Source organism: Argentina anserina, chromosome 7, assembly GCF_933775445.1.
Source record: "Argentina anserina chromosome 7, drPotAnse1.1, whole genome shotgun sequence".
Lineage (NCBI taxonomy): Eukaryota > Viridiplantae > Streptophyta > Magnoliopsida > Rosales > Rosaceae > Argentina > Argentina anserina.
In genome coordinates, this window is record NC_065878.1 from 23,297,914 (window position 1) to 23,324,409 (window position 26,496).

Here is a 26,496-nt window from a genome sequence, read left to right on the forward strand (position 1 = left end):
TGCCATATAGAAAATAAGGAAATAAAACATTTCAAGTAATGTGACAGCTTATGAACCCATGCAATATAATGAAGTCCTCTCACGACCCTTGGATCATCCGTTTCAACTCATCACGGTAAAAACCCAATGAATCCAACGGTCCTCGTCTCATCTCCTCCTTCCCGAAAACTCAGGAAAAGGTAAAAAAAAAAGTCCTAGAAATTTAACCTGCCCCCACCCTATAAATATTTCGAGCTGAAAATTTCAGTTGAAAAAAACCAGAGAGCGAGTGAGAGGGACAGAGGTGACTCAGTGAGTCAACTCGGAAGAAAGATGTTTCAATCCAACCACAACAACAACAACCAGGTGAGACTCGTCGCTCTCTGAATTTCATTTTCTAAATTCCGCGGTTTAGTTTTTCTGTTCTTGAAGAATTGTGTTTTTGAGTTTTAGCCAAGAATTACAGATCCTAAATTTGAAATGCATGTTGTTAATCTCGTCGCCGTTGCTTTTTACTGCGTTGAAATTCGAGTAATATGAACTTTAATTGTGTAAATTGGTTCTGGTTGTCTGTAATTTTTGGATTCTAATTGGTTTTAAATTAATGTGTGTTACTGGGTTTAGTGAAATTCACACTCTTTTTGAGCTCTGGGATTTCACTTTTCGAGTCGGGTTTAGTTTCGAAAGAAATGGTAGAGAATTAAGTATGATTGAAAGATTCATGCAAGAAATTGATTTACTTTACCATTGATTAAGGAAAAAGAAGGGTTGGTTTGGAATTGGACTAGGGTTTTGGGGGTACTGGAATTCGGGGTTGATGCGTTACGAATGTCTGCATTAATAGTTTGGCGCGTCGAGGTGTTGCTGTACTGGTGTATTCAACTTTGTGCTTGGTTGAATGTGGATCTTTTTCGGTAGGACACTGCCAATGTGATAAAATGGAGGGAGTAACCTACTTGATAGTTGATTGATTTTGTGTCGAGTGGCGATTGTTTGGAGCTTTTTTTTTTTTCAGTGTAGTTTGAAGCCACATGTTGCCTGCGAGCAAAGTGTTTTGAATTTTTTTTTGTTCTTGTTAAAAGACATAGATGGTAAACTATTTAAGAAGACTAGAAGAATTATGTGTGTACGGTCATCTTGATTTTTGTTTATGCCATTTGGTTTTCCTTTTGCAGCTTCCAGCTAAGTCATTACCTATTCAAGATGCATCAGCACTCATGCAAGTGGATAAAAAAGAAGCCAGCGTAGTCGTGATGGAGGAAAAGCAAAACAGAGGATTTATGCAAGCAGAGTCCATCATCATCTACACTAAGGTTGTACAAGAAACAATTACAGAGGAGTTTTTATATTTTGTTATCATGCATGATAATAACTGGAACATTTAGCATGCATTTCTTATCGTGTTAATGAATCGGGAAAATATAAGAAGTAAGAACATACTTTACTATTTAGTGATGATATGGTCTTTTCTGGTCTAAAAGACTAACTATTTGATCAACCAATATATACAGAGGATGATATGGTCTTTCTCGTCTAAAAGACTAACTATTTGATCAACCAATATATACAGAGACTTCAAGATGATTTGCATGTGATGGGGTTGAAAATAAAACATCATGAGGAGAACATGAAACTACTGAAGTCTCAGAAAAACAAATTAGAAGAATCTATTCTTGATCTGCAAGGTACTAATCTTGTTCTGCTCTTCTCATATAGGATGTAACCGCACATGTCTAGGTTTGTAAGGCCATGCATGAGCCTCAATTCGAACAGGTTGTATTGCTGCATGTTCTCAGTAATATAGTATTAGAATTTTTTTTTTAGAATTCTATACCTGAATATCATGAATCCTTTTAATCACAAATATGAAGTACACTAAGATCAAGAGATTAGTATCCTTGACTGTTTGCAAGTATGTATTCCTTTCTTCTATGTTTGGTTTCCAATATTTTTTCACTAACTAGTTACATGTTCAGTTATGTTAGGGAAGTTCCATTCCTCGACCACACCTACTGCTGCAAATGGTAATCACAGTCTGGAGGAAACAACTGAAAAGATTCTGCAGTGCAAGAAGTCAGCTGCAGGCATCTTATGGCAGCTGAAAGCTCATCATGAAAATCAGGCTGTGGATCTTCCCCTGATCAAGGATGTTGTGGGTATTGTTGCTATGCTGGGCAAAGTAGATGATGATAATCTTAGCAGGTGAGAAAGCAAATATGAGCAATATGTTGCATGAGAATGATTGTGTTTACTGTTTTTTTTTTTTGTGTGTGAGGCGTCCGCTAAGTAGCCATGAAATTCTTATTGGAGTGTTTGTAACTTTGAGTAAAAGATATAAAATTTTCACTTGCACATTAATTGAGGGGAGGTGGGTAATTTACTCCACTAGGTACACCTAGAGATATACCTGTTCTTATCCAACCCCAACTCCAGCTTCCACATACTCCACCACCCAATCCTGTAACAAGCCTCAAATTGATTTTTATTTGGGTTTTTTGGCACGCAGGCTTTTATCAGAGTTCTTGGGACTGGAAACTATGCTGGCAGTTGTCTGCAAGACATATCATGGTGTCAAAGCTCTTGAATTATATGACAATGAAGGTCGCATAAACCTAAATTCTGGTGTTCATGGGCTTGGTACTTCTATTGGGAGGAAACTGGAAGGTCGGTTTCTGGTCATATGCCTTGAAAATTTAAGGTATATGTCTCCTGTATGCTGTCATTTCTCACTTTGTCAGGCAATTGATTAATGCACTCAATAGACTTTTATTCTTTTTCTGCAGACCATATGCTGGTGAGTTTGTGCATAATGACGCCCAAAGGAGGCTTGATATTCTAAAGCCAAGGTTTCCTAATGGGGAGTTGCCACCTGGTTTTCTTGGCTATGCTGTAAATATGATCAATGTGGATAGCACAAATTTATTTTGTCTCACAGCCAGTGGACATGGTCTACGAGAGACTCTTTATTATAGCCTCTTTTCTCGCTTGCAAGTGTACAAAACAAGAGCAGATATAGTATGTGCTCTTCCTTGTATAACTGATGGAGCCATTTCTTTAGATGGTGGGATGATACGGACGACTGGTGTGTTTTCCCTTGGCAACAGGTAAGGAGTTTGGCTGACAAATTGAGGAGGAAACTTTTTTAAATAGCTATGATTTGCAGTTTTATTCGACCCATTTTTGTTGCTTCATCTTAGTTTTTGAAACTATCTGATGTTAGGGAAGATGTAGATGTGAAGTTTCCTAAGTCCTCTGTCACATCAGGCTTGCCTGATAGCTATCTAGAATCACAAAGACAAATCAATGAGATGAAATGGAGAAAAGAGAAAATGGAGGAAGATTTGAAGAGAGAAAAGGTACTACGGGACGATGCAAAGTTTAATTTTGACAAAAAGAAGAAAGAGTTTCTGAAGTTCCTGGCTGACAGTTCGTCGTATGCAACTCAGGCATCTCAGGTAACATCTATGACTCATTTTTTTAACAGTAAATGCGGGATTCTAAAGGCTATGTGCAAAATCCTTTGCATCTGTGATATCTATGATTTCCAACAGTGCTTTGGAAGTATGACATTACAAAATCCAACATTTTTTATGGATAAAAATATAGCATTACATTGGACATTAGTAACAGTTGAAATTGGAGTAAGATAGATTCTTCTGCCTTGTGTTGTTTCATTTGCCTGCTTTTTTATTAAGTTTTTAACTGTGGCGTTTATGTTTTTGGTCTGTACGTGGCGTTTATGTTGGCAGCATCAAATTCCGATGGCGCAGAATAGGTTTACCTCAAGCTAACGAGTACATTGACAAGCAAGGGTACCACCAAACTACAGAAAAGGGGCAGCCTTCAAAACTTTGGCTAGCCAATCCTTCGATTGAACTCCATCCGTCTTGTGAAAGAAAACACAGCGTTCACAAGTGGAGTGAGAGTAGAATCAGATTCAGCAAAATAGGTCGCATGGTCCTCAAATTTTTTCTGACCTGTGGATAAATTATGTACATTAGTCCAGAGGTCGCCAGCATTGAATCTCTATTGTTCTCTTTTACAGGGTTTTAGCGTATATCGTTTCTCTTTTCCAACTTACCCCTTATATTTGGACAAAACGCCGTAGTTTTATTTGAAACTTAACCTTTGCGAAAGGTACCGCTCTCCTAGGGTGACAAATTTGACATGAATTTAATGCACCACATTACATACCGAGTTGCAAGAACTGGATTTTATCAAAATAAACATGTTCAACTTAAGAGATCAGATGATAAAAAAAATGAAGTTAGCTTTGTTAATCTGATACCAAGATTGATCGTACTCGTAAACTTATGTATTGAAGGGTGATATTGGGCCTTGAAGGCCCATTAGTCCGTTTTTAGCCCATACTATAAATCACAGTCAGTCTTCTTCTTCCTCATCAGTTCAATTCCATTGCCACAGTGAGGCTCTCATTGTCTCCAATTCGGCGGCGAAGTGAAACCGGTCGACGGTGAGTTGCTTTCTCTCTTTCTGGGTCTTCATTTCTGGTTGTAGCAGATGTTGGCATGTTTGATTCAAAGCCCTAAAAGACTGTTTGCTAATTGAAGCTAAGATTACTCGTTGTGGATTGCGAGGTTTTGTAATTGGCAAAAAAAGCAGCTATCTTTACTCTTATTTATGCATTAGGGAATCTGGGTTTGGTTTATTTAGAGCTAATTCATTGAGATAGTGATGTTTGCTGTAAACCCCTAAAGCCCTAAATTGAGGTTTTTGTTTGTTTGAATGAATAGAGAGAATGATTGTTGAAATAGTGATGCTGGTTTATCATTTTGAGGAATTTAGATTTGAATGTTGTGAAGTGTAACATTGATATGAAGGAAATTGAGCTCAGGGTGTGTATACATAAATCAAGAAAGTTTAGATATTGTAACTTGATTAAGGAACTTGCTGATATGTTTCTTCATTATATTGGGTTTGTTTGCTATGGGGTTTGTACTATCCAGTTTGAAGTGATTACTTTGTTTTTGAGTTTTGATCTTTTGAACTTTAGGAATTGGAAGTGATTCTGTTCTGTGTCGCAATCCATCAGTAGTGGAGGTGTTTCTGTTTGTGCTTTGTTTTGCTAGAAGTTCAATGATTTTGACTTGAGAGTTTGTTAACATATGTAGTCTTTTTCTTCTAATAATGGTTTGGCAGAGAGCTGTAGGACGTAAATCTATGGCAGGCCAGGCTGCAAAGTCAGTTGCAAAGGCAATTGGGGAGTACCAGTACCCATGGCGCGAGAAGTTGGTAAAATACAAGAGTGAGCTATCCAAGGGTGTTTGGGGTTATTGGCATCTAGGGGCTTGGAAGGCGTCTGAAATTAGTGCTCGTCATCGAGCTAGACTTCGGAAGGAAGTCCTCCTTGCAGGACAGGATTGGCCATATGATCCAGAGAGGAAAGAGATGAGGACAAAGAGGAAGGGGCACAAAGTTGACAGGATAGCTGCTGAGAAACGGGAGAACACTGCCAGGTTGATGGAGAAGATGCCTGACCTGTTGCTTCAGTACAAGAAGCGCAGATGGGAGAAGAAGATGAAGGAAGAAGACAAGGCCAAGCCCTGATCTCGTGTCAAATTTTGCACTCTGTTGGAAGTACATGCTGGTAATAACTACATCAAGATATGTTTGAATCATCAGAGAACATACCGATCAGAAGACATACAATTTAGCAGCTTTCTTCCTTTGTACTTTTAAGCAGAACATGTACTCCTTGTTGCTGTCAATTTAAGCTCCAACCCCCTAATTGTGTTCATGCCAGCATTGCTTTATCGTTGAGAACCTCACACACTGCAATCAGTGTCAACTGTTGTGAATGCGCCAACAAGCTTTCACTATTTGAACAATTTGTGTGCGAGTTTTACAAGTTATGTCATGATCCCTGATTTCTCAGACAAGTATACATTTCTACCCGAACCATGTACTTGGAAAATACCTGATTGAAAGTTCATTTGATACTCTTCATTGCTTATCCATCGATCTCAAAAATGGAAGGACAAAGATAAAAGGTACAAAAAAATAGGTTCTACCGAGATTTGAACTCGGGTTACTGGATTCAGAGTCCAATGTCCTGACCACTAGACCATAGAACCATTTGGTGATAATTTAACTCTGTGTCTCTATATTCCCATGATTTCCATATGAAGTCAAAGATACAAACGGTTGATCTCAAAGCAACACTGAGCTAGCAAACAAGTCTACTTCTAGTCCGCTAACATGGTATCATTCCCCAACAGACAACCTTACCTCGAAACTCCCACACTCTCTTGGAGTCTTGGTCTTCTCACTTTTAACCTCCATGAGGCCGTACGACGTAGGACACACACATGTGCCTTGTCCTTTCACTCAGCACCACTGTCATCAACATCATTTGTCACTGAAAATAACCCACTTTGCATCACCCATTGTTTTCAATAATTACTGCCTCGGAACCCGCGCAGCTGAATCGTTAATGCCAATTAGTTACTGTACCCCTTTCGGCCCAGCCATTAAATTACTTGTCTCTCTCTCGGCTATTATTTTGCTCAGCTTTTATTACTGTGTAACTGTGATGACTAATTTAGAGAAAAGATTCTCATTCTGTGCTTGAGAAATGTGGGAGCTTTGAGCTGTTGTTTCGTCTCCAAAGGTGAGTTCTTTGGGTTTTGCTTTGTGCTTTGCATTTGAGAAATGAGATGAATGTTTGAGGAGTTGTGAGTGTTTTGTCTCTGAAAGTTGGTTTCATGGTTTGTCATTTTGTGGTTGAATTTGATGGATGAGAGGGTGGTTTGATTGTTTTGTGTGCAAAGGTTGGAGCTTTAGTTTTTGTTTGTGAATTTTTGTCTCTAAAGGTTGTTTTTTTTTAGATGGTTGATGATTGAGTAAGAAAAAGATGGTTGATGATTGAGTGAGAGAAAGGTGGGAGCTTTTTGAGTGAGGATGGAGAAGGGGAAGGGTGTAAGGGAGGTTGGGAATGGTGGAAATGAGGGTGGAGGAGGTGAGAAGGGTGATCAGAGAAGAAAGAGAATTGAGGGAAAAAGTGATGAAATTTTGGGGAGTGGGGATCTGGGAATTGGTGGTGAGGAGTGGTTTGGTGGTGGAAATGGCGGTGATGGAGGAGTGAGTGGTGTTGGTGATGAGATTGCACGCCTTTTTGGTGAAGTGGATGTTGGTGGTGTTGGTCTTGGTGGTGGAGGTGTGAGCTTCTGGGGTGGTGGAAATGGTGGAGGGGTTGAGATTGGCGGTGGTCAAGCTTTTGGTCTTGAAGATGAAGGTGGGTTTGGTGAGAAGTTTCAGTTTGGTGGCGGTTTGGGTGGCCTGGATGGTGGTGGAGGGATTCAGTTATGGGAGATTGAAGGTCTTGGTGGTGAAGGAATGCATGGCCTGTTTGATAGAAATGGTCAGTTTTGGGGTGGTGAGGCCTCTGGTATTGATAATCAAACAGTTGAGGCTGGAGAATGTCGGGCTGGAAATGGAGATGAGGTTGGGGAAAATCGGGCTGATAATGGAGGTGAGATTGGGGAAAGTCGGGCTGTTGGTGGAGCTGGGGAGAGTCAGGCTGGAAATTGTGAAAGTGGAGGTGGCGCTGAAGGGTCAAAAGGTAAGCGTGGGAGGCCAAAAGGATCAAAGAACAAGAAGAAAATTATAGAAGCTAAAGAGGGTACTGTAGGGTTGATTGGAACTGGAAGTGTTGATGTGGGTGGAGAAGAGAGTGTAACGCCAAAGAGAAAGCTAGGTCGACCAAAGGGTTCGAAGAATAAAAAGAAGGCTCTTGTAAATGATGAAAATGGGGGTGAGCCTGATGGGGGTGAAGAAAGTAAGGTGTTGGTTGGGAATGAGAGTGTAATGCCAAAGAGCAAGCTAGGTCGACCAAAGGGTTCCAAGAAAAACAAAAAGGCTCTTGCAAATGATGGAAATGGGGATGAAGAAAGTAAGGGATTAGTTGGGAATGAGAGTGTTGGGCCAAAGAGAAAGGTTAGTCAACCAAAGGGTCCAAAGACCAAGAGAAATCGTACAGGTGTGGAAGATGATGGCGTTTCAAAAGACATGGGGGCTGTTGCCAAAGGGATTGAGAAATCTTCTCAGAGTCAGCTTACCGGTTTGGAGAAAGAAATGCTTCACATTGAGCAAAGTGGGAAAAAGGTAGCTATTGAGTCTGCTGGTCGTGAAGTTAAAAACGAGGTACTGCAGTTGAATAAAAGGTGTGCCTGGCCCAGGAAGATAACTCCTGGAATTAATTCAATGTCAAATGAAACTTTTGGCAGAACTTGCACTGGTGGACCAATAATGTTCTTCATGGGTTTGGAAAATGAATATCCGGTTCTTGGAAGCAAGGATGATAATCAGTTGCCTGATGTCCAGCCAAAGGTTAACCTTGTGGAAACAGGAAATCAGTATGTTCCTGGTAAAACTATGGTTGCTACTGATGGTAATGAGATGCATGTTCTTACAGGTGTGAAAGATATGAAATTGTATAAGAAGGAAGCTGTGAATGGTAAGGAGGGTAGAGGTACAGTTCAGCAAAATGGCAAGCGTGGTCGGCCAAAGCGTTCAGCTAAGAAGGAAAATGTTTCACGTGATGAAATAAGGGAAATGCCAGGTGAAATCATGGGTGGTATGGGAAATGGGAGGTCTATGCTTGAAGGTATGGAAGATGGTGGAATGGGCATGGATGCCTCTATGGCCATTGATGTTGGAAGTGAAAGTGTTCAGGTGAAGAAGAAGCGTGGTCGGCCAAAGGGGTCAACCAACAATAAAGATCATGATGTTAAAAAAAAGCAGGAAATATTTAGCAATGTTGAGGGCAGCACTGAAGAGACTGTATGGTCAACAGCCACCGTAATCAATAGCACCAAACTTGCAGGAGAGCAAGTTTTGAGATTGTGTAGTGAAACTAATGGTTGGAAGGATATCCAAACAAAGGATGAGTATAGCCAACTAAAGGAAATTGAAGAGAAGTTTGAGAATATGGTGGTGGGTAATGATGGTGATGGTAATGGTGCTCCTATGGTGAGTTCAAACAATGAGCGGACTATTAATGTGGGCAAGAAAGAGAAGGGAATGTCTGCAGCCTGTGGTAGTAATGTAGGTGGAAATGAGGTTATTCAACATAAAAGGCCTGGTCGACGTGCAAACAAGAGACCAATTGCTTTTGTTGGAGAAGATCAGAGTCGGGAAGGAGAAGATGTTAGAAAAATTGATTCTAGAGATGAGAGCTCAAAGAGAAAACTAGGCCGGCCTAAGAAGAAGAGACAAATCATTCGTCCTGAAGCCTTGAGTGATGTCACAGTACTGATGCATCAAAACTATTTGAAGGACTTGAGTTTCCCTACAATGCAAGTAAAGAGTTCTGAAGATACTGAAAAAAGGTTACAGAAGAGGCCTAGAGGGAGACCCAGGAAGATCAGCAACCAACCAGTAAATCACTGTGAGTTCCGTACTGGGAAATTAAAGAACTCAAATGATACTGAGAAAAAATTGTGTAAAAGGCCTAGAGGAAGACCCAGGAAGATCAGCAACCAACCAGTGAATCACTGTGAGTTCCATACTGAGAAATTAAAGAACTCAGAAGATACTGAGAAAAAGTTGTGTAAGAGACCTAGAGGGAGACCCAAGAAGATCAGCAACCAACCAATAAATCATGGTGAGTTCCGTACTCAGCTATTAAAGAACTCAGAGAATACTGAGAAAAAGTTGCAGTACAGGCCTAGAGGTAAGAGGCCTAGAGGGAGACCCAGATTGTTCAGCAACCTACAAAATCGCAGTGACTTCCGTGCTCGGAAATTAAAGAACCTTGAACATACTCAGCTAAAATTATGTAAGAGACCAAGAGGAAGACCCAGGAAGTTTGGCAACTTGCAAGCTCATGCCAGATACCTTAAACATGAAATATATACTGATACATTGGTGAGTTATCCCAAGTTTCCCTCAATTAAGACCAGGTTTACTTGATAGGGAGTATTGAAGTAACCACTTCCTTTGTACTAATATTGTGTATAACCCAACTCCTATGCATTATTTTGTTGATGCATTGCCTAATTCCCATTCAAAAGTTATCCACTCTGACCTTTTTTTTTTTTTTTCTGTTTTAGGAGAGAAAAGAACGTTTATGGTGCCACCAGTGCTTGAGGAATGACAGAAATGGTGTCGTCAGTTGTTTAAAATGCAGAAAGAAACACTATTGCTATGACTGCCTTGCAAAGTGGTAACGGAATCTTCATTTCATTTTCTCCATATACATTATTAGTAAAGCATCTTACAAGTTCTAGCATGTGTTCTGATCAGTTATCACAAAGTACATGCCTTGTTGAAAATGTTTAAAAGTTGTGTTCATGATTGTCAGTTGATTCCTGTGTGTTAATTCATATTGCTGAAATAAGTGAATCCCACTTATTGGATCTGATGGCGTATTTTCATATAAATGAAAACAGGTACCCTGAGAAGACGAAAGAGGACATAGAAATTGCTTGCCCATATTGTCGTGCGAATTGCAACTGCAGAATATGCCTCAAGGAGGATTTAGACGTGTTGGTGTGTGCATGATGTTAATTTTCAGTTACTCTTGTTCTGCATTAATACTTTTTAATTTTTACCGTTTGAGGCTAAAATGTGTACTACTTTTGCAGCCTGGGCATGAAGAAACAGATACAAATACTAGATTGGAAAAATTACTTTACTTACTGTGCAAAACTCTGCCTCTCCTTAAGCATATTCAACAGGAGCAGATATCTGAATTAGATGCTGAAAGTAGTATACGTGGTATAGTAAATTAAATTTTTTCTTTTATGTTGAGTCTTTAGGCTGACTGACCGGTTAAGAAGTGAGCATGCTTCATGAAAACGTTTTTTTTCACAGGTTTACAATTGACAGAAGAGGATCTCCCGAGGTCTATACTAGAGGATGATGATCGAGTGTACTGGTATAATCTCAATTCTCCCGCAAGATCAAAATTGAATCTCTAGTTATCCATTTTATAAATACAGGCTCACACATGTATATATAATTATATATCGACGTCGATTTCATTGTGACTATATTACCCTAATGGGTACGATTGGCCTGACTACTTGCATTTTTTTCTGTGTTGGGCTTAGGGAGAAAATCAATGAACCATATCTGAAAATAAATTTATGATATTGTAATTATCAGGATTGCATATCTCATTTCATCCTATAGCATGTGTTTGGCGAATTATATTTGTTGTTACCTCAGAAAAGTGTTTCAACCAATACTTGAAAAAATTACCATATCTCTGTACTAGCTTCTCAGTCTGCAATGTTTATGTGATGTCCCATGGAGTGATTGCTATATGTCTTTGGTTTTACTCTGTGCATTCTCAGAATTCGGAACTGGAGGGCTCTGGTCATATCTCTTAGATTTGAGAATTCTTAATTTCTTTTCAACCTATTTATCAGTTGAATGTGTTTATAATCTCCATTCAAGTTTGTGACCATGGACAAATTCAACAGTGACAAATGCAATACATCCATTGTCAATTTCCACAGAAGCTGCCCCAATCCTGATTGTTCTTACGACCTCTGTCTAACTTGTTGCTGGGAACTAAGGAAAGGATGTCAACTTGGAGGCAGTGAATCAGAATCTTCTATTCAACGGTTTTATGAAGGAGACTGTAGAAGTTCAGTATCAGATGGCCAGATTCCTGAAGTGAATGAAAATAATTTGCAGAGCTCACCAGTAAATGAGTTCACGAATGATATATCTTCTGAGTTTCCCCATTGGAAAGCAGAGGTTGATGGTAGGATTCCTTGTCCGCCAAAAGCACAGGGAGGTTGTGGTACCCAAATACTTGGACTCAGATGTATATTTGAAGCTAATTGGGTTGAAAAACTAATTTTGAGCTCTGAGAATCTCACTGTACATTATCAATCTTCAGATTTTGATTTTTCTCAAGGTTGTTCTGCATGTCATTCTATCAGTTCTGCATGCAATGGTGTAAACGCTTTGGAAGTGAGGCATGCAGCTGATAGAATGGACTGTTTTGATAACTTAATATACTGCCCAGATTCTGTACATTTGGGAAACAATGACATTGAGCATTTTCAATTACACTGGAGGAGAGGGGAACCCGTTGTAGTTAGAAATGTACTTGAAAAGGCTACTGGCCTTAGCTGGGAACCAATGGTAATGTGGAGGGCTTTTATTGGGGCAAAAAAAGTATTGAAAGAGGAAGCAGTGAAGGTCAAAGCCATTGATTGCCTTGATTGGTGCGAGGTATGTGACTATGTGTGCATTTTCAACAGATTGCAATTCACTCTTTCTATCTGCTCTAGGTTTTAATTTTCTATCTGTTGTCGCAAGATCTTGATTTTCGTAATTAGACTGCTATTGGGACGATTTTAAGTCACTTCCATTGTTGTCTTGCAGGTTGACATTAATATGTATCAGTTCTTCAAGGGCTACATTGAGGGTCGTAAATACACTAATGGGTGGCCTGAGATGTTAAAGCTGAAGGATTGGCCTCCATCAAATCTTTTTGAAGAGTGTTTGCCCAGGCACGGTGCTGAATATATGACCATGCTTCCCTTTAGTGACTATACCCATCCCAAATCAGGTGTTCTAAATCTTGCAACAAGGCTTCCTACTGCTTTGAAGCCAGATTTGGGTCCTAAGACATACATTGCTTATGGAACTATGGAGGAGCTTGGTAGAGGAGATTCGGTGACAAAACTGCATTGTGACATCTCAGATGCGGTACACATTTCTTCTGCATCATTTTCTTTATCAAATCTCAATTAGTTCTTTGTTAGCAAACTTTTCCTCTTGTTATGCCTATCTTTTTCCATCTCTTATGTGATTTTAACTCATTAAGTGGTACTGTTTGTGTAATTATTCTTTAGGTTAATGTGTTGACTCATGCAACAGAAGTAAAGATTCTTCCGGAGCAGGCTAAAATTATTGATAGTTTGCAGAAGGAATATGAAGCTGAAGATGAAATTATTGGAGGAACTCCATGTAATAACAAACACGGTGAGCCTGCTAATGTGACAGAAGACGTGAATGTTGTCGTTGAGACCAATCCCTTGCAACAGAAATCTTCTGGAGATCTTATCAGCCGAAAAGAGTCCTTGGAGTCTGGGTTAGATTCATATAGAAGTAGTCGAAGTGATTATGAATCTGACATTGCATATGGAGGTGCCGTTTGGGACATTTTCCGTCGGCAAGATGTACCCAAGTTAATAGAGTACTTGCTGAAGCATCAGAAGGAATTTCGCCACATTAGTAATCTTCCTGTGAAATCAGTGAGCGTCATCTCCTATTAACATATCAAAATTTTAAGTCAAGTCGATCTAAGCTGATGTACTGCTCTCGCATTTCCTTCTAGGTTATTCATCCTATTCATGACCAGACCCTTTATCTAGATGAGAAGCATAAAAAGAAGCTCAAGGAAGAATTTGGTAAGATAATAAACTGCTTATGTATACCCAGCCATCTTGTTGAGCATAATTACAATTATTAATGTGAATTACTTTCAGGTGTTGAACCCTGGACATTTGAGCAACACCTTGGTGAGGCTGTTTTCATTCCTGCTGGGTGCCCACATCAAGTGAGAAATAGACAAGTGAGGTTTCTTCCCATCGATATCTGTAGTTTACACAGCTTTGTTTATTTTAGAAGTGCTAGGAGAACAATGTTTGTTAAGCTTAAGATTTTGTCAAAAGTAGAATTGTCGAGGAACATTAGGCTTTCTTCTCAATCACTAGGATCATATCATTCCACCACACTTCTGATATTTAGTCACTCGTCTTACGTGATAATGGTTGACGCTGTACTCCTTTTCTTTTCAGTCGTGCATTAAAGTAGCCCTCGATTTTGTCTCCCCTGAAAATGTTCAAGAATGCATTCGATTAACAGAGGAGTTTCGCTTGCTTCCAGAAAACCATGGATCCAGAGAAGATAAACTGGAGGTATGTTTTATTCTGAATTGTTCGTAGAGCACATTACCTCGAATTGTATTTGCATTTGCTGTTGCTGATTCTTGTATTATTCTTGCAATTGGCATATCTAGAGATGTTCATTGAATTCAGATGTATTGGTTTATAGGTAAAGAAGATGGCACTGTATGCAGCAAGTGATGCCATAAGTGAAGCTGAATCTCTGAAGTCAAAAATCAGGTAAGAATGATCCTAATCTGGACCTCACAATATATTTTTTATTGAATGTTAAATAGGATAAGACATTAGACATGTGTTCATAGATGAAATGCATATATCACTTGAGGAGTTGTTATGATCAAACATCTTGCTTCACAGTGTACGTTATGTCTATCTCATTATATAATTTCATATCTATGCTTATTGCCTTACTGGCTTCTGACAGTTTTAATATGTCTTGCAGTTCAAATGAGACAGCATAGTTGAGGATCTCGATTGGTTCAGTTTAGTTGGAGGTAATATCTTGTTGTAGAATAGCTCGGGTTTTGTATATCTGTTAGGCTACAGTTTTGGTATATGTGCATATTTTGTTACCTCCTAGACTAGATTTTATAATTACGAGGCACAAGTTTTGTTCATAAATGTCAATTTCTTCACTTGGCAGCAGATATTGTAGCCTATTTTGTTGCATCAGTTGTACAGAACGAACAATTCATCCTAACTAATATAGAGCAGCTCTCATGGTGCATCTGTATTGCTTTCCTTGATCATTGCATCTCAGGCTCTCAGCTACATTATACGGTATAATGTAGAGGGTGACACTAAGAAGAATTCATTCCCTTCCATAAGGTTATAACTTTCATTTCAGATCTCTCTATCAATCCCACCAAATGTAACAGTTGAAGTGCTCAATCAAGTCTCGAGTCAAATTTTATCACCAAAAATGGCTATAGCTGATGCAATTGTCTAGGCAGTCTTTTGATGTCAGTAAGAAATGAGCAAAAAGTTCAAATGAACAAAAAGAGTAAAAACTATCAACCACTTATATCTCATGGTGAATCACGTGGATATCAAAGTTCAGTGTTTAGTGCCATCAATAGGAGCATACTCTTTAACATTCATGCTATGATCAGCTTTGTCAAGAGAATTTCAAGGGAAAAGGAAAATGAACTTTCAACAACTCTTCCAAACTAATTAGTATCTCCAGTAAACTGTGTGTCATCATGTGAATTGCAAGTGAAGTAAAGTTGTAAAACTAATGTAGAGAGAGAGAATCAAATTTGTCGCACACTCCATCATGTTTATCACATGTCCACCATTTTAAGTAAACGTAAGTGTCATTTTTCTTAATAAATTTATAACTATATTATAAAAACTAATTAGTATCTCCAGTAAACTGTGTGTCATGTGAATTGCAAGTGAAGTTGTAAAATTAATATAGATAGAAGCAAATTTGTCGCACACTCTATCATGTACATCACTCTAAGTAAACGTCAAGTGTATTTTTTTTTACTAAATTTATAATTATAGTATTATAAAAATATTTAACATTTATTTTTAGGGTAGTAGACATGAGATGTGGACGAAGAGGGTAAACGACAAATTTAATTCAAAAAGAGAGGTGGAATGTTTTGATATTCAACAACACCTAAAGCCCCTATTCTGAAATTTCAATCATCTACAATTTTAGAGTACTTTGCTTCAGATGTTCTAAAACAAAACAAGTACACACTCACCTTTCTCTTTCTATTATTTCTTGCAAGTTATTACCATCTCACCCCAAATATCTCTCCTCTCTTCTTCTTCTTCTTCATCATCTTCTCCTTCTTGTTTTGTACTCTTGTTCTTCTCATTTTCTCACCTCACCAAAATTCCTGACCATTCATGATAAATTCCCCAAATCCAACCCCTACCCTTTTCAATTCACACTCTCTTCTCTTCAAAGCTCGCTCCTTTCCCCCATTCCACATGAACCCTTAACCAACCCCCAAATCTCACCGCAAAAACCCCAATCTCCGATGGCCGCCGCGGCGCTCCGGTCCAAACCCTCCCGCGAAACTGCCTCGCAACTCCGCTACTTCCTCCTCCACTACATGCACACAGCTCGGGTCGCCACCAGCTCTCACTGCGTCTACCGGACCAAAGGCGACGACTTGTTCGCCAACACTCCCTACCACTTCACGGCGTTCAAGCCCGTCTCGCTCTCCGGCAACCTCGCCGGCGGGAAGGACGACCGGAGCTGGGGGCGGAGATTGAACGGGAGTTGTGTTATGTCGACGCATGGGGACCCGCCGGAGGTTTGGTCCGGCGACGGGATTGTGGTTCGGGCCGGGCCGGGGTCGAATTTGTCCAAGGGAGGTGGCGGCGGTGGCGGTGCGGCGGGTGGCGGCGGCGGCGGCGGAGGGTTTGATTCGAATGGGAAAGATGAGTGTTGGGGTGGGTCCAACTTGGGGAGTAGTTTTCCGACGCCGAAGGAGATTTGTAAAGGGCTTGATAAGTTTGTGATTGGGCAAGAGAGAGCTAAGAAGGTAGAGACTAAAGACTTTTGTGTTTTCGAGTTTTCTAGAAGTTTCATGTTTGTGTAGTTTTGTTTGTAATGTTTTTGAGTGTTGAATTGTGTAGGTACTGTCTGTTGCGGTTTACAATCACTATAAGAGGATATACCATGAGTCCCAGCACAAGTGGTGAGCTCCCACATGTGTGGTTTTGTGTGTTTTCGAGCCTGTTTAGGTGTAGTAGTATGCAGAAGAAATGGGTTTGAGCTTGTATGTTAGCGAAAGACTTGTGCTTAGTGTGATTTGCAATTCTATTCAAAAGCTGAGTTACTGATTGGGGCTCACTCCTACATGTAAACATTAGTGTGGTTTTGTGTGTTTTCGAGTCTGTTTAGGTGTAGTATGCCGAAGAAATGGGTTTGAGCTTGTATGTTAGCGAAAGACTTGTGCTTAGTGTGATTTGCAATTCTATTCAAAAGCTGAGTTACTGATTGGGGCTCACTCCTACATGTAAACATTAGTGTGGTTTTGTGTTTTTCGAGTCTGTTTAGGTGTAGTATGCCGAAGAAATGGGTTTGAGCTTGTATGTTAGCGAAAGACTTGTGCTTAGTGTGATTTGCAATTCTATTCAAAAGCTGAGTTACTGATTGGGGCTCACTCCTACATGTAAACATTAGTGTGGTTTTGTGTTTTTCGAGTCTGTTTAGGTGTAGTATGCAGAAGAAATGGGTTTGAGCTTGTATGTTAGCGAAAGACTTGTGCTTAGTGTGATTTGCAATTCTATTCAAAAGCTGAGTTACTGATTGGGGCTCACTACTGTGCATGTAAACATTAGTTCTGTTTTCGTGGTTGTCTTTTTGACATGTTGTTTTGTTGGATGTTAGGTCTGCAGGAGATGCAGGTAATAATAAAGCAGATGCTATGAATGACGATAAAGTGGAGCTTGAGAAAAGTAATATTCTTGTAATGGGGCCGACTGGATCAGGTAATTTAGAAACAGCCTTGTCTTAAAATTCTTGGTAGTTTTAAACTGGGTTAGACTGGTGATTGATCTATGAGCATTTCCGGGTTTGATTCCTGTGAAGTCTCAAGAAAACTTTGAGATACTATTATGCCTGATTTGCAATGCTTGTTGTAATAGAGTTTGATGTTTCTGTTTGACATACTATTCTGGGTTTGATGTCTCACTTGTTCTTTAATGCTCTTTCAAGGACAGGGAAGACACTACTTGCTAAAACCTTGGCACGATTTGTGAATGTTCCCTTTGTCATTGCCGATGCAACAACATTAACTCAGGAAAGTTTTGTTCTGCTTTTTTGTTCCATTTCTCTCTATTAAAATATAAAGTCAATATGTTCTTCATCCTGTATTATTTGTTGCACCTAATGCTGGCCTTCATGACCTAAAGAAAATATTTAACATTACACGCCCGTTCTATTCTCATATGGTTCTCTCTCTCAATTTCTGATGCTATGGATATGAGATTGAAACAGAGTTAGTAGTGATTCAGTTTGCATTTTGTCTGTCATTCTGATATAGCCATGAAATCATTATGGTATGCAGGCAGGATATGTTGGGGAAGATGTGGAATCAATTTTATACAAACTTCTTTCGGTATGTACTCACAAGCATATTCTATTCACGTTCGTTTATATAATGTGTTTGTATAGCCTATTATCGAAGCATCTTTCATACCTTTAGTATGCTCTATGCTACTGACTATATCATTGATGTATTTGAACTTTTGGAGAAATGTAAACCGTTGAGAAAAGTAAAACTGTTTAAATAGTTGTATACATCGTAATTCTAATATGACAATTGTTTTATCATCAAGACTGCTTTGGAGCGTACACATCTATTCTTGTTATGGACTCGGTTAATGTATCTTGATTCTATGGCAGGTTGCTGATTATAATGTGGCAGCTGCACAACAAGGAATTGTTTATATCGATGAAGTTGACAAGATTACCAAAAAGGTTCATTTACCATCTCTCTCTCTCCCTCGCTCTCTCCAGTTTACCTCTTCTTTTATATATGCCTACATTAGTTCCTATTTTGTAGGCTGAAAGCCTAAATATCAGCAGAGATGTATCTGGAGAAGGTGTTCAGCAGGCATTACTAAAGATGCTGGAAGGAACAGTAAGTGCACATTTTACTCTTGCTTTCAGTTCTAGTTCGCATTATGGGGATAGCTGACTAGTATTTATTTGACATGGATATAACTCATAGGGATACTTTCATTGATTGTACCTCTAATGAAGAGTTTCTTATGGTCTAGGTTGTAAATGTTCCAGAAAAGGGAGCTCGAAAACATCCAAGAGGTGAAAATATTCAGGTACAAACAGTGCATTACAAGTTATTATATGTGTCATCAACCTACATACTGTAGTAGAATTGCTTATCTACTATCTCATGGATACAATCATGTCTAGATGACCATAACCTTAGCCGAGCAATACTCATGTTTTATGAAATCTTTCTGCACCATGTTAACTTCTTTTTTTTCTTGTTTCTTCAACCTTAGATTGATACAAAGGATATTCTTTTCATATGTGGGGGTGCCTTTATCGACTTAGAGAAGACCATCTCAGAAAGGTTATCCCATCCCAACTCTGCAATTATGTTATCTTTTGCCATCTTTCGTATCTATCTAAAGTGCTTGTTTTGCTTTTGCTTCCCTACAGACGCCAAGATTCCTCCATTGGGTTTGGTGCTCCAGTTAGGGCAAACATGAGAACTGGTGGTGTTACAGATGCGGTGGTTACCTCATCCTTACTGGAGATTGTAAGTCTCCATCAGTCTTGAGTAGTAACAACTTATAGTTATTACATATTTTGATAAGCACTTCAGAAATACCATGCTTCACGTTAAAATTTTACACTGGGATCTGTTTCTTCTGGCAGGTTGAGAGTAGTGACCTTATTCGATATGGATTGATACCTGAATTTGTTGGGCGGTTTCCTATCCTTGTCAGCTTATCTGCACTAACTGAAGATCAATTAGTTCAGGTATATATAGCATTCATTATCTTCTTTAGGCAGGACTCTATCTACTTTATATGTTAGATACATATTTTTCCATAAAAAAGAAGGGTGTACATTCCATTTGTTTCTTACTGGCCAAGGTGTTCTGTAGGTTCTAACGGAGCCCAAAAATGCCTTAGGGAAGCAATACAAGAAGATGTTCCGTATGAATGATGTAAGCAATTTCATGAGGAATTGCCATTTTTGTTTTCATTTTTGACACGTTGGTTGTCTGCATGCTGAATGCAGTCTTTGTTTTTTTTTTTTTTTTTTTCACTTCCTTTGCAAGCCTGCTTCTTTTCTACCTATATTTATGCTTTACTCTTCTCAGGTCCAACTGCATTTCACCGAGGGTGCCCTGAGACTAATTGCTAAGAAAGCAATATCAAAGAACACTGGGGCTCGTGGATTACGAGCACTTCTAGAAACTATATTAATGGATGCCATGTATGAGGTAAGGCCAATTCTCTTTTCTGTTGCAATCTCAACATGTTAATACTTGGGAGGGATTGGGGTGGATAAGTTAATGCCGGGACTGAATGTATTCCTATCAACACAATTATCTTGAAATCTGGGTAAAGGGGAGAAATGTATTAAAATACTAATTTGCCATCATAGGGATTATACTACTAACTTGGCACCTTTTGAATTGAATTACAAATCAAGCCAGGCCTTCTGTGGTTCTGCCTAAAGCAGACTGCAAATGAACAGAACTAACATTCTTTTCTCGTATTCGGTTTCAAACAGTATATAATAGCTAATTGGACTCTTCACTTGTCTGCAGATTCCTGATATTAGAACTGGTGATGACATAATAGATGCAGTTGTTATTGATGAAGAGGCTGTTGGAACTGATGGTCAGGGTTGCGGAGCTAAAATCCTCTATGGTAAGGGTGCGCTGGATCACTATCTTTCACAAAATAAAGAGAAGGATGTTCAGGTATGTAACTTATCTGCACATATTCAATTGAATCCGACATTCAGATTACTTCCTGCAGACATTAAAATGCTAACAATGTTTTATTCACGCCTGCAGATTACAACCGCAGAAGGGTCTGATGTAGAGCCCGATGGCGAAGCCGAGCTTTCTTCTGTTGTTGCTAGCATGTAACTTTATGCGGAAAATCTATTATTTGTATCGCGATCCTGTACATATCAAACATTTATTTAATAAATCATATAAAAGCTCGTTGTGTACAACCTTCACAAGGGTTGAGCTGCAGAGTTGCGTAGGGTTCCCTCTGTAAGTCTCATCGCGATAGTCTATACTCCATAGCATACTCACCTCTGTCAAATACATTTCTTTCTTTCAGCTCAGGGAAAACCACAGAAAGATCGAGTGTATATTACATCTGATTGTTTCACTGCTTTGATGTTTTCGATACTGTTATATGCTTACCTGTATGGTTACTCATGCTTTGGGAGTTTGACTTTCTCGAAATGTCTTCCAACTTGTGGTCGGCAAGCACAATCTGACTCAATTCGGGTCAGAGCCTTCTTGTTAGAACACATTTTGAAGTTGAACAAAGTCTTCTACTTCAATTTCCTTAATATAAACAAAACACATTTAAATGTTCTCAGTTATGGTACCAATCACCAAACCCCTAAACTAAATGTCCCTAAAACAAAAAAGGTACCAATCACCAAACCTCAATAATTTTCAAATTAACAAACAAAAAAACCGCATTAAACAAATCAGAATCCCACAGCCGTCTGATCCCAATCCTTCCTCAGTTTGATTACCCTCATCAACGGCCATCCTTATCTCTCTCCTCTCCCCTTTGTTCTCAGAGAGAGAGAAGAACAAGGAAGAAAAGAACCTCCTTTATTTTGTTTCACAGAAGAAAAAGAAGAAGGGGGGGTTGGGAAATCCCAACATCAAATCCAATCCTCCTCCTCCTCCCTACCCATTTTGATTAACACACTCTCCTCCCACACCTAGAAATCCAATTTCAATTTCATGTGATTTTGATCCCAAAGTTCAAACCTTTAATTTTTTTATTTCTTTCATTCTGGAATTGGGTTTTGAATTTTTAAAGGTCAAGTCTTTGGGGTTAGTTTTAGTAGAGAAGGGGATGGACTTGGAGAGCATAGAGTGTGTTTCATCCTCAGATGGTCTTGATGAGGATGAGATCCATCAACACCTTCACAACAACAACAACCCACAACATCCTCACCACCATGACTTTTCTTCTTCCAAGCCCCTTAGAAACAATGGCCCCACCAACCTCAATGGGGCCGGGGGGATTCCTGGCCCCACCGCCATTGCTCCGGCCACCAGCGTTCATGAGCTGCTGGAATGTCCTGTGTGTACCAATTCCATGTACCCACCTATCCATCAGGTAGTTTTATGGTGCTGCATTTTGCATTTTATGGTAATTGTGAATTTTGTGTGAGTTTGGTTTGTTGTGTTTTGAATTGGTTTTTTTTTTTTCGCATTTTGAGGTTGTTCTGAGCTTTTGTTCAGGTTTGAGTGGTGATGTTTGATTGGAGGTTTGAATGAGTTGGATTGATTTGATGTGTTTGTGCTTGGTTTCTAGTGGCAATAGGATTTTTGTTTATTTGAGGAATGTGTGTGGATTGATTGATTTTAGGAATTGGGTTTGTTGTAAGGAGAGGATAGTTAACCTAGTTGTCCCTGGATCTCTTTGGTTCTAGTTATGATTTTGATGAACTAAGCAATACTAATTTCAGTATTCAATGTCAAGAAATGAAAAGAGGTACAACTAAATTTCAAGTCCATGACTCTGCATAGAGGGTGTGTTCAAGGCACATATGCTTTGGAATGTTCTGCACTTATTATAAGGAACCAGGTCATATGTAAATGGCTATGATACTGTTAAATGTTGATCACTTCTATCTGTTCTTATCCCATACTGTAAATGTTTTTGCTGCGATCCCACTAGTTTCCCAACAGATGAAACACCAACTGTGGTAGTTGGGAACTTGGGATATGTTAGTGTAGTGGCTAGCCCCTTTTTTTTTTTTTTGCCTGGCCTCCTTTACATGCTTATGTCGTTCTATTTAGATTCCTTTCATTTACTTGAGGTGTCTAGTGTCTATCTTTTGGGGAGTGTTATTCTTTGTTTTATGGGAATGTGGATATCATGTTGCGTGTCTTAATATATTCGAGATAATGTTACATTAGGTGTGATTCTTAATTTAATTTCTTAGAAAATGAATCGTTTTCATTAAAACATATTTGTTTTTTTGCAGTGCCACAATGGGCACACACTGTGTTCCACTTGTAAAACAAGGGTGCACAACCGTTGCCCCACTTGTAGGCAGGAGCTTGGAGATATTAGGTGTTTAGCATTGGAGAAGGTGGCTGAGTCCTTGGAATTACCCTGCAAGTTTTACTCCTTGGGATGCCCAGAAATATTTCCTTACTACAGCAAACTAAAGCATGAATCAGTGTGCAATTTCAGACCTTATAATTGCCCATATGCTGGATCAGAGTGCTCTGTTGTTGGAGATATCCCTTTCCTTGTTGCCCATCTTAGAGATGATCACAAAGTAGACATGCACACAGGATGCACATTCAACCATCGCTATGTAAAGTCAAATCCTCGGGAAGTAGAGAACGCCACTTGGATGCTTACAGTAAGTTTCATATGACATCTATATCTTTTTATTGGTCTTTGCAACAAGGGATGCCTCTTCCAAGTTCAGTTACTCTCAAAATTAAACACCAAAGCATATATATAAGGGTAAAGTTAAAAGTACCTAGAAGTGACAATGTAATTCATGTATGTAGTTGTTTATCTACGTAAGCTGACAAGAAACTGGAGACCAGCTAGAATTCAGTATTCTCTTTGTAATGCATGTCAAAATACCGCCAGTTTCAATTTTTGGTCGCTTGGAGAACATTCATGGTGTGGAACCATTTCTCCATGGTCAATTGATCAATTAGTGATCACTCTTACATTTCATTTTCTTTTTGAAACAGCCTTTTAGTCAAATATAAAATCAAACTTTTTTGGGGATATCTTTTTCCTCATTACCCATCCCGTGCTGTTGTTGATGATCATGCCTTTGTTGGGCTGGTTTGAGAGACTAGCGAGTTGAGTGTCTTACTAATGTCAAACTGGTTTGAGAAGAGTGAGTTAAGTGTCTATGAATGGAAAGGGTTGCATGGATGATGGATTTGATCTTTCAAAATCCTGTCTTGGTTAGTAGTTTGTTGGAATAAGTGGTCACCGGCAATCAAATGCTGGAATAAAGAAATCTCTTTTTGAAATAGAATTGCATGTCCACTATTTACATACTTTTCTCAACTTAATTATATCTGGACCTTATGAACTTCATTTGCTTTCCCTGTCAGGTCTTCCATTGTTTTGGTCAATACTTCTGTCTTCATTTTGAAGCCTTCCAGCTTGGCATGGCTCCTGTTTATATGGCTTTTTTACGTTTTATGGGTGATGAGAATGAGGCTCGGAACTACAGCTACAGCCTCGAGGTTGGAGCAAATGGCCGGAAACTTATATGGGAGGGCACACCAAGAAGTGTCCGTGATAGCCACAGGAAGGTAAGGGATAGCCATGACGGTCTCATTATCCAACGAAACATGGCTTTATTTTTCTCTGGAGGAGATAGGAAGGAGCTTAAGCTGAGAGTTACTGGGAAGATATGGAAGGAACAGCAAAATCCAGATGCTGGAGTGTGCATACCAAATTTATGTAGCTAAGACAGATGATTTTGGAAATTTACATTTTGTTATTTGAGACACTATCGTGTGTTGTACTTGTGTCAACTTGTTCTTGTTATGTTGTACCTGTGCCATTCGTGGTATGTTGTACCTGTGCCGGCTTGTTGCTAGTACGTCGTACCCACGCCAGCTTGTTTCTGGTATGTTGTAATGGACTGAACTCACTGAAGTCTCTGAGGTTTGGAAGTTTCCAGCTTAATAAATTGTATGATAAGCAGGCTTTCTTTCCTTTTCAATTTGCTAGGGAACATTGCCATCAAGTCTCTTTTAACTTTTAGCTATGCCAAATGAAGCAACTTCATTCGGCATCACTCTGTCTGTTTAGTGCAGTGAGAGAAATGAAATGAAAGAAGACTTTTGCATTAAGAATTAGCTAATCCGTAGCCGTTAGAACAAGTATAACCACTCAATGGTGATGGCCCACATTAACTCTGTAAGCCGTGTCTACATGTATGAAAGAAATTGATTGAACAGATTAGCGAAGAAGCAGAATGGAAACTTAAAAGCAAAATTGATGGAAAACCTTAGCAATTGAGCTGCAAGATTCAGCATGCAACACGGCAGGTACCATAATCAACTTTTTCACGTTGCTCGACTTAAAGCTTTCCCAAGCAACTTTTAGACTAGCAAATAGCCTGCGCTTGTTTATTCTTTAAACATCTTCCAATCTTAATCATGTGGTTGTATAGTTAAAATGTGAAATTACATGGAAAGATCACAATTGTACCGATTTTACGCAACATGATACTGGTTTTCTTTCCATGCCTATTTTTGTCCGACGTAGTGTGACGGTTACACAAAATAATTACTCAAGTTCTGAAACTAAAAATTTCGTGTACGTAGTTTTGTATTAATTAGCCCACATAACAAGGAGTTTTGAAATGCTCGGTATCCACCACCTTCCTTGTTTCTAGTTCGAGGAAGTTTGAAAACTATCGGATATATCGAGTCCTCTTGATGCAGCAAAGGCCGTTTTTTCAATGAAGTGTTACTAAAAGAAAAATGTTTCAATCAAGTGACCAAGATGAAATGGACGTTTTCTTCCATGAAATTAAGTATCGCTAGCTACGGCATCAAGCTGATACTATGTTATTTGTTTTGTCTCTTAATGTGGAACTTGTAGTCCAATTTGGGGTTCTTTATCTTCCTCATATTCGAAATATCTAAAAAATACAGTATGGTCGATGGAGATGGAATGGGACTAGTATATTTGACTATTAGTAATATAAAGGTTAAGCCTCATGTAGCTTGTCGACATTAAATCGCGCTCGACGGTTCTAGTGATCGATAAACTCCAAAGTCCAAACAACATGACACCCTACAATGTATTTAATCTATTGATGTGATTTCGTACATATTTAACGTGTCTAATTGAAAATTTGGTCCAGACAACGAAAGTATATCGATCAATTCATACAATAGGTAGAACATATCAGTTATGCAAATACGTATATATTTGGTATACTGAACAAATAATTATGATCAATGGAACGGAGTTGACAGAATGTGGTGATCGTCGATCGATCATATCAGCTTCGTCATATTTTGTACTCTAATAAATTGATGAATCATTAACAGTAATCCCATGCATAACACTGCATGAGGTCATCTCGTGTGGACCGTGAATTAGGCATTTCCAAACCTAGCTAGATTGCTAGATCAATTAAAATAACTAGAGAAGATATAATATATTTTGTTTATTTAAGTTGTACGTCAAGCCAGATATTGAAAGTATGAGACATTAAAAGAATAGACTAATAAAAATGAATGCGTAACGTACGCTATCGACTACGACTAGTGTCCTTCTAATATTTCATACGATACATGTGTAGATAACAATGAATCCAGATAACGATGGCACGTAACAAGATATATGGTAGCAATTATCAAACCTCGAGTTTAATAATACGGTAATACCTGGCGCACGTAGAGCTGGGTCAAAGATGGAGATCTCCTATACACACGATCATGCAGTGAAAATGAGATTTGCTCATGAGATAAGCAATTGAAACTAGGGTACGGCTTCGATCCAATTATTACGATTTAATTAGTTTTGATCTATCAATATGTTGTAAGCAATATGGGATGGTGGCGATTCTGTAGAAGACGAGCATCAATTGCAAACAGTAGAGCATGCATGACTGGAAAGGGAACCCTAGTTTATTTTGGACGTGAAGGAGGAGACTGAGGTGCATGTTTAAAGTAGGAAAATATCATGTCGGATGTTACAATTAGAACAACTTGCTTTTGGCTAGCTTGTATAATTGAGACAATGAGACTTGAGAGCATGCATTCTGGATGTCCTGGTATACACGTTGCTTGTGTTTTTTCGGGTGGCGGGGAGTTCTTCTTTGTTGATTTTTTACCAGAATTAGTGGAAAACGCCATTTGTATAGGTCAGCTCTTAGATCTGATCA

General features: G+C 39.0%; 5 protein-coding genes and 1 non-coding gene across 8 annotated transcripts; 5 read left to right on the forward strand and 1 right to left on the reverse strand.

Annotated features, from left to right (window-relative positions):
• Positions 1 to 282: 282 nt before the first annotated feature.
• On the forward strand, positions 283 to 4,104 carry LOC126804065 (protein DEFECTIVE IN MERISTEM SILENCING 3-like). The gene is made up of 8 exons (XM_050531829.1): positions 283 to 345; positions 1,155 to 1,292; positions 1,550 to 1,664; positions 1,956 to 2,181; positions 2,486 to 2,677; positions 2,763 to 3,083; positions 3,200 to 3,434; positions 3,729 to 4,104. The coding sequence occupies exons 1-8, from the start codon at positions 313 to 315 to the stop codon at positions 3,768 to 3,770; spliced, it is 1,302 nt and encodes a 433-aa protein (XP_050387786.1). The 5' UTR covers positions 283 to 312; the 3' UTR covers positions 3,771 to 4,104.
• A 276-nt stretch (positions 4,105 to 4,380) lies between these two features.
• On the forward strand, positions 4,381 to 5,883 carry LOC126804075 (uncharacterized). The gene is made up of 2 exons (XM_050531842.1): positions 4,381 to 4,453; positions 5,140 to 5,883. Exon 2 carries the CDS (start codon positions 5,161 to 5,163, stop codon positions 5,545 to 5,547), a length of 387 nt encoding a protein of 128 aa, XP_050387799.1. The 5' UTR covers positions 4,381 to 4,453; positions 5,140 to 5,160; the 3' UTR covers positions 5,548 to 5,883.
• A 119-nt stretch (positions 5,884 to 6,002) lies between these two features.
• Positions 6,003 to 6,074, reverse strand: TRNAQ-CUG (transfer RNA glutamine (anticodon CUG)). The gene has a single exon. It is a non-coding gene; the product is annotated as a tRNA-Gln (tRNA).
• A 200-nt stretch (positions 6,075 to 6,274) lies between these two features.
• On the forward strand, positions 6,275 to 14,620 carry LOC126804052 (uncharacterized). Of its 3 annotated transcripts, XM_050531812.1 has the most exons (15): positions 6,275 to 6,610; positions 6,828 to 9,124; positions 9,218 to 9,867; positions 10,053 to 10,165; positions 10,392 to 10,491; positions 10,587 to 10,719; positions 10,816 to 10,879; positions 11,430 to 12,192; positions 12,346 to 12,672; positions 12,819 to 13,220; positions 13,304 to 13,376; positions 13,455 to 13,540; positions 13,767 to 13,886; positions 14,023 to 14,093; positions 14,317 to 14,620. In XM_050531812.1, exons 2-15 carry the CDS (start codon positions 6,901 to 6,903, stop codon positions 14,333 to 14,335), a joined length of 5,145 nt encoding a protein of 1,714 aa, XP_050387769.1. In that variant the 5' UTR covers positions 6,275 to 6,610; positions 6,828 to 6,900; the 3' UTR covers positions 14,336 to 14,620. The 3 variants fall into 3 exon arrangements, with proteins under 3 accessions (XP_050387769.1, XP_050387767.1, XP_050387768.1); XM_050531810.1 differs by having other exon boundaries at positions 6,828 to 9,867; XM_050531811.1 differs by lacking the exon at positions 6,275 to 6,610 and having other exon boundaries at positions 6,621 to 9,867.
• Positions 14,621 to 15,606: 986 nt separating this feature from the next.
• Positions 15,607 to 20,755, forward strand: LOC126804062 (CLP protease regulatory subunit CLPX1, mitochondrial). The gene is made up of 15 exons (XM_050531824.1): positions 15,607 to 16,381; positions 16,476 to 16,537; positions 17,233 to 17,333; positions 17,565 to 17,648; positions 17,916 to 17,962; positions 18,250 to 18,324; positions 18,410 to 18,487; positions 18,627 to 18,683; positions 18,873 to 18,943; positions 19,033 to 19,132; positions 19,252 to 19,356; positions 19,484 to 19,546; positions 19,703 to 19,825; positions 20,156 to 20,311; positions 20,408 to 20,755. The coding sequence occupies exons 1-15, from the start codon at positions 15,872 to 15,874 to the stop codon at positions 20,480 to 20,482; spliced, it is 1,707 nt and encodes a 568-aa protein (XP_050387781.1). The 5' UTR covers positions 15,607 to 15,871; the 3' UTR covers positions 20,483 to 20,755.
• A 417-nt stretch (positions 20,756 to 21,172) lies between these two features.
• Positions 21,173 to 24,322, forward strand: LOC126804067 (E3 ubiquitin-protein ligase SINAT5). The gene is made up of 3 exons (XM_050531831.1): positions 21,173 to 21,713; positions 22,588 to 22,974; positions 23,696 to 24,322. Exons 1-3 carry the CDS (start codon positions 21,447 to 21,449, stop codon positions 24,056 to 24,058), a joined length of 1,017 nt encoding a protein of 338 aa, XP_050387788.1. The 5' UTR covers positions 21,173 to 21,446; the 3' UTR covers positions 24,059 to 24,322.
• The last annotated feature ends 2,174 nt before the right edge of the window (positions 24,323 to 26,496 follow it).

Excerpts from the sequence above, each read along its gene's own strand:
- LOC126804065 (XM_050531829.1), top strand. The coding sequence starts at position 313 with ATGTTTCAATCCAACCACAACAACAACAACCAG. Across the intron at positions 346-1,154 it reads ACCACAACAACAACAACCAG|CTTCCAGCTAAGTCATTACC; the intron begins GTGAGACTCGTC and ends TTCCTTTTGCAG. Across the intron at positions 1,293-1,549 it reads CCATCATCATCTACACTAAG|AGACTTCAAGATGATTTGCA; the intron begins GTTGTACAAGAA and ends CAATATATACAG.
- LOC126804075 (XM_050531842.1), top strand. The coding sequence starts at position 5,161 with ATGGCAGGCCAGGCTGCAAAGTCAGTTGCAAAGGCAATTGGGGAGTAC.
- LOC126804052 (XM_050531810.1), top strand. The coding sequence starts at position 6,901 with ATGGAGAAGGGGAAGGGTGTAAGGGAGGTTGGGAATGGTGGAAATGAG. Across the intron at positions 9,868-10,052 it reads AAATATATACTGATACATTG|GAGAGAAAAGAACGTTTATG; the intron begins GTGAGTTATCCC and ends TTTCTGTTTTAG. Across the intron at positions 12,193-12,345 it reads ATTGCCTTGATTGGTGCGAG|GTTGACATTAATATGTATCA; the intron begins GTATGTGACTAT and ends GTTGTCTTGCAG.
- LOC126804062 (XM_050531824.1), top strand. The coding sequence starts at position 15,872 with ATGGCCGCCGCGGCGCTCCGGTCCAAACCCTCCCGCGAAACTGCCTCG. Across the intron at positions 16,382-16,475 it reads GGCAAGAGAGAGCTAAGAAG|GTACTGTCTGTTGCGGTTTA; the intron begins GTAGAGACTAAA and ends TGAATTGTGTAG. Across the intron at positions 19,357-19,483 it reads CTGAAGATCAATTAGTTCAG|GTTCTAACGGAGCCCAAAAA; the intron begins GTATATATAGCA and ends GGTGTTCTGTAG.
- LOC126804067 (XM_050531831.1), top strand. The coding sequence starts at position 21,447 with ATGGACTTGGAGAGCATAGAGTGTGTTTCATCCTCAGATGGTCTTGAT. Across the intron at positions 21,714-22,587 it reads TGTACCCACCTATCCATCAG|TGCCACAATGGGCACACACT; the intron begins GTAGTTTTATGG and ends GTTTTTTTGCAG. Across the intron at positions 22,975-23,695 it reads ACGCCACTTGGATGCTTACA|GTCTTCCATTGTTTTGGTCA; the intron begins GTAAGTTTCATA and ends TTTCCCTGTCAG.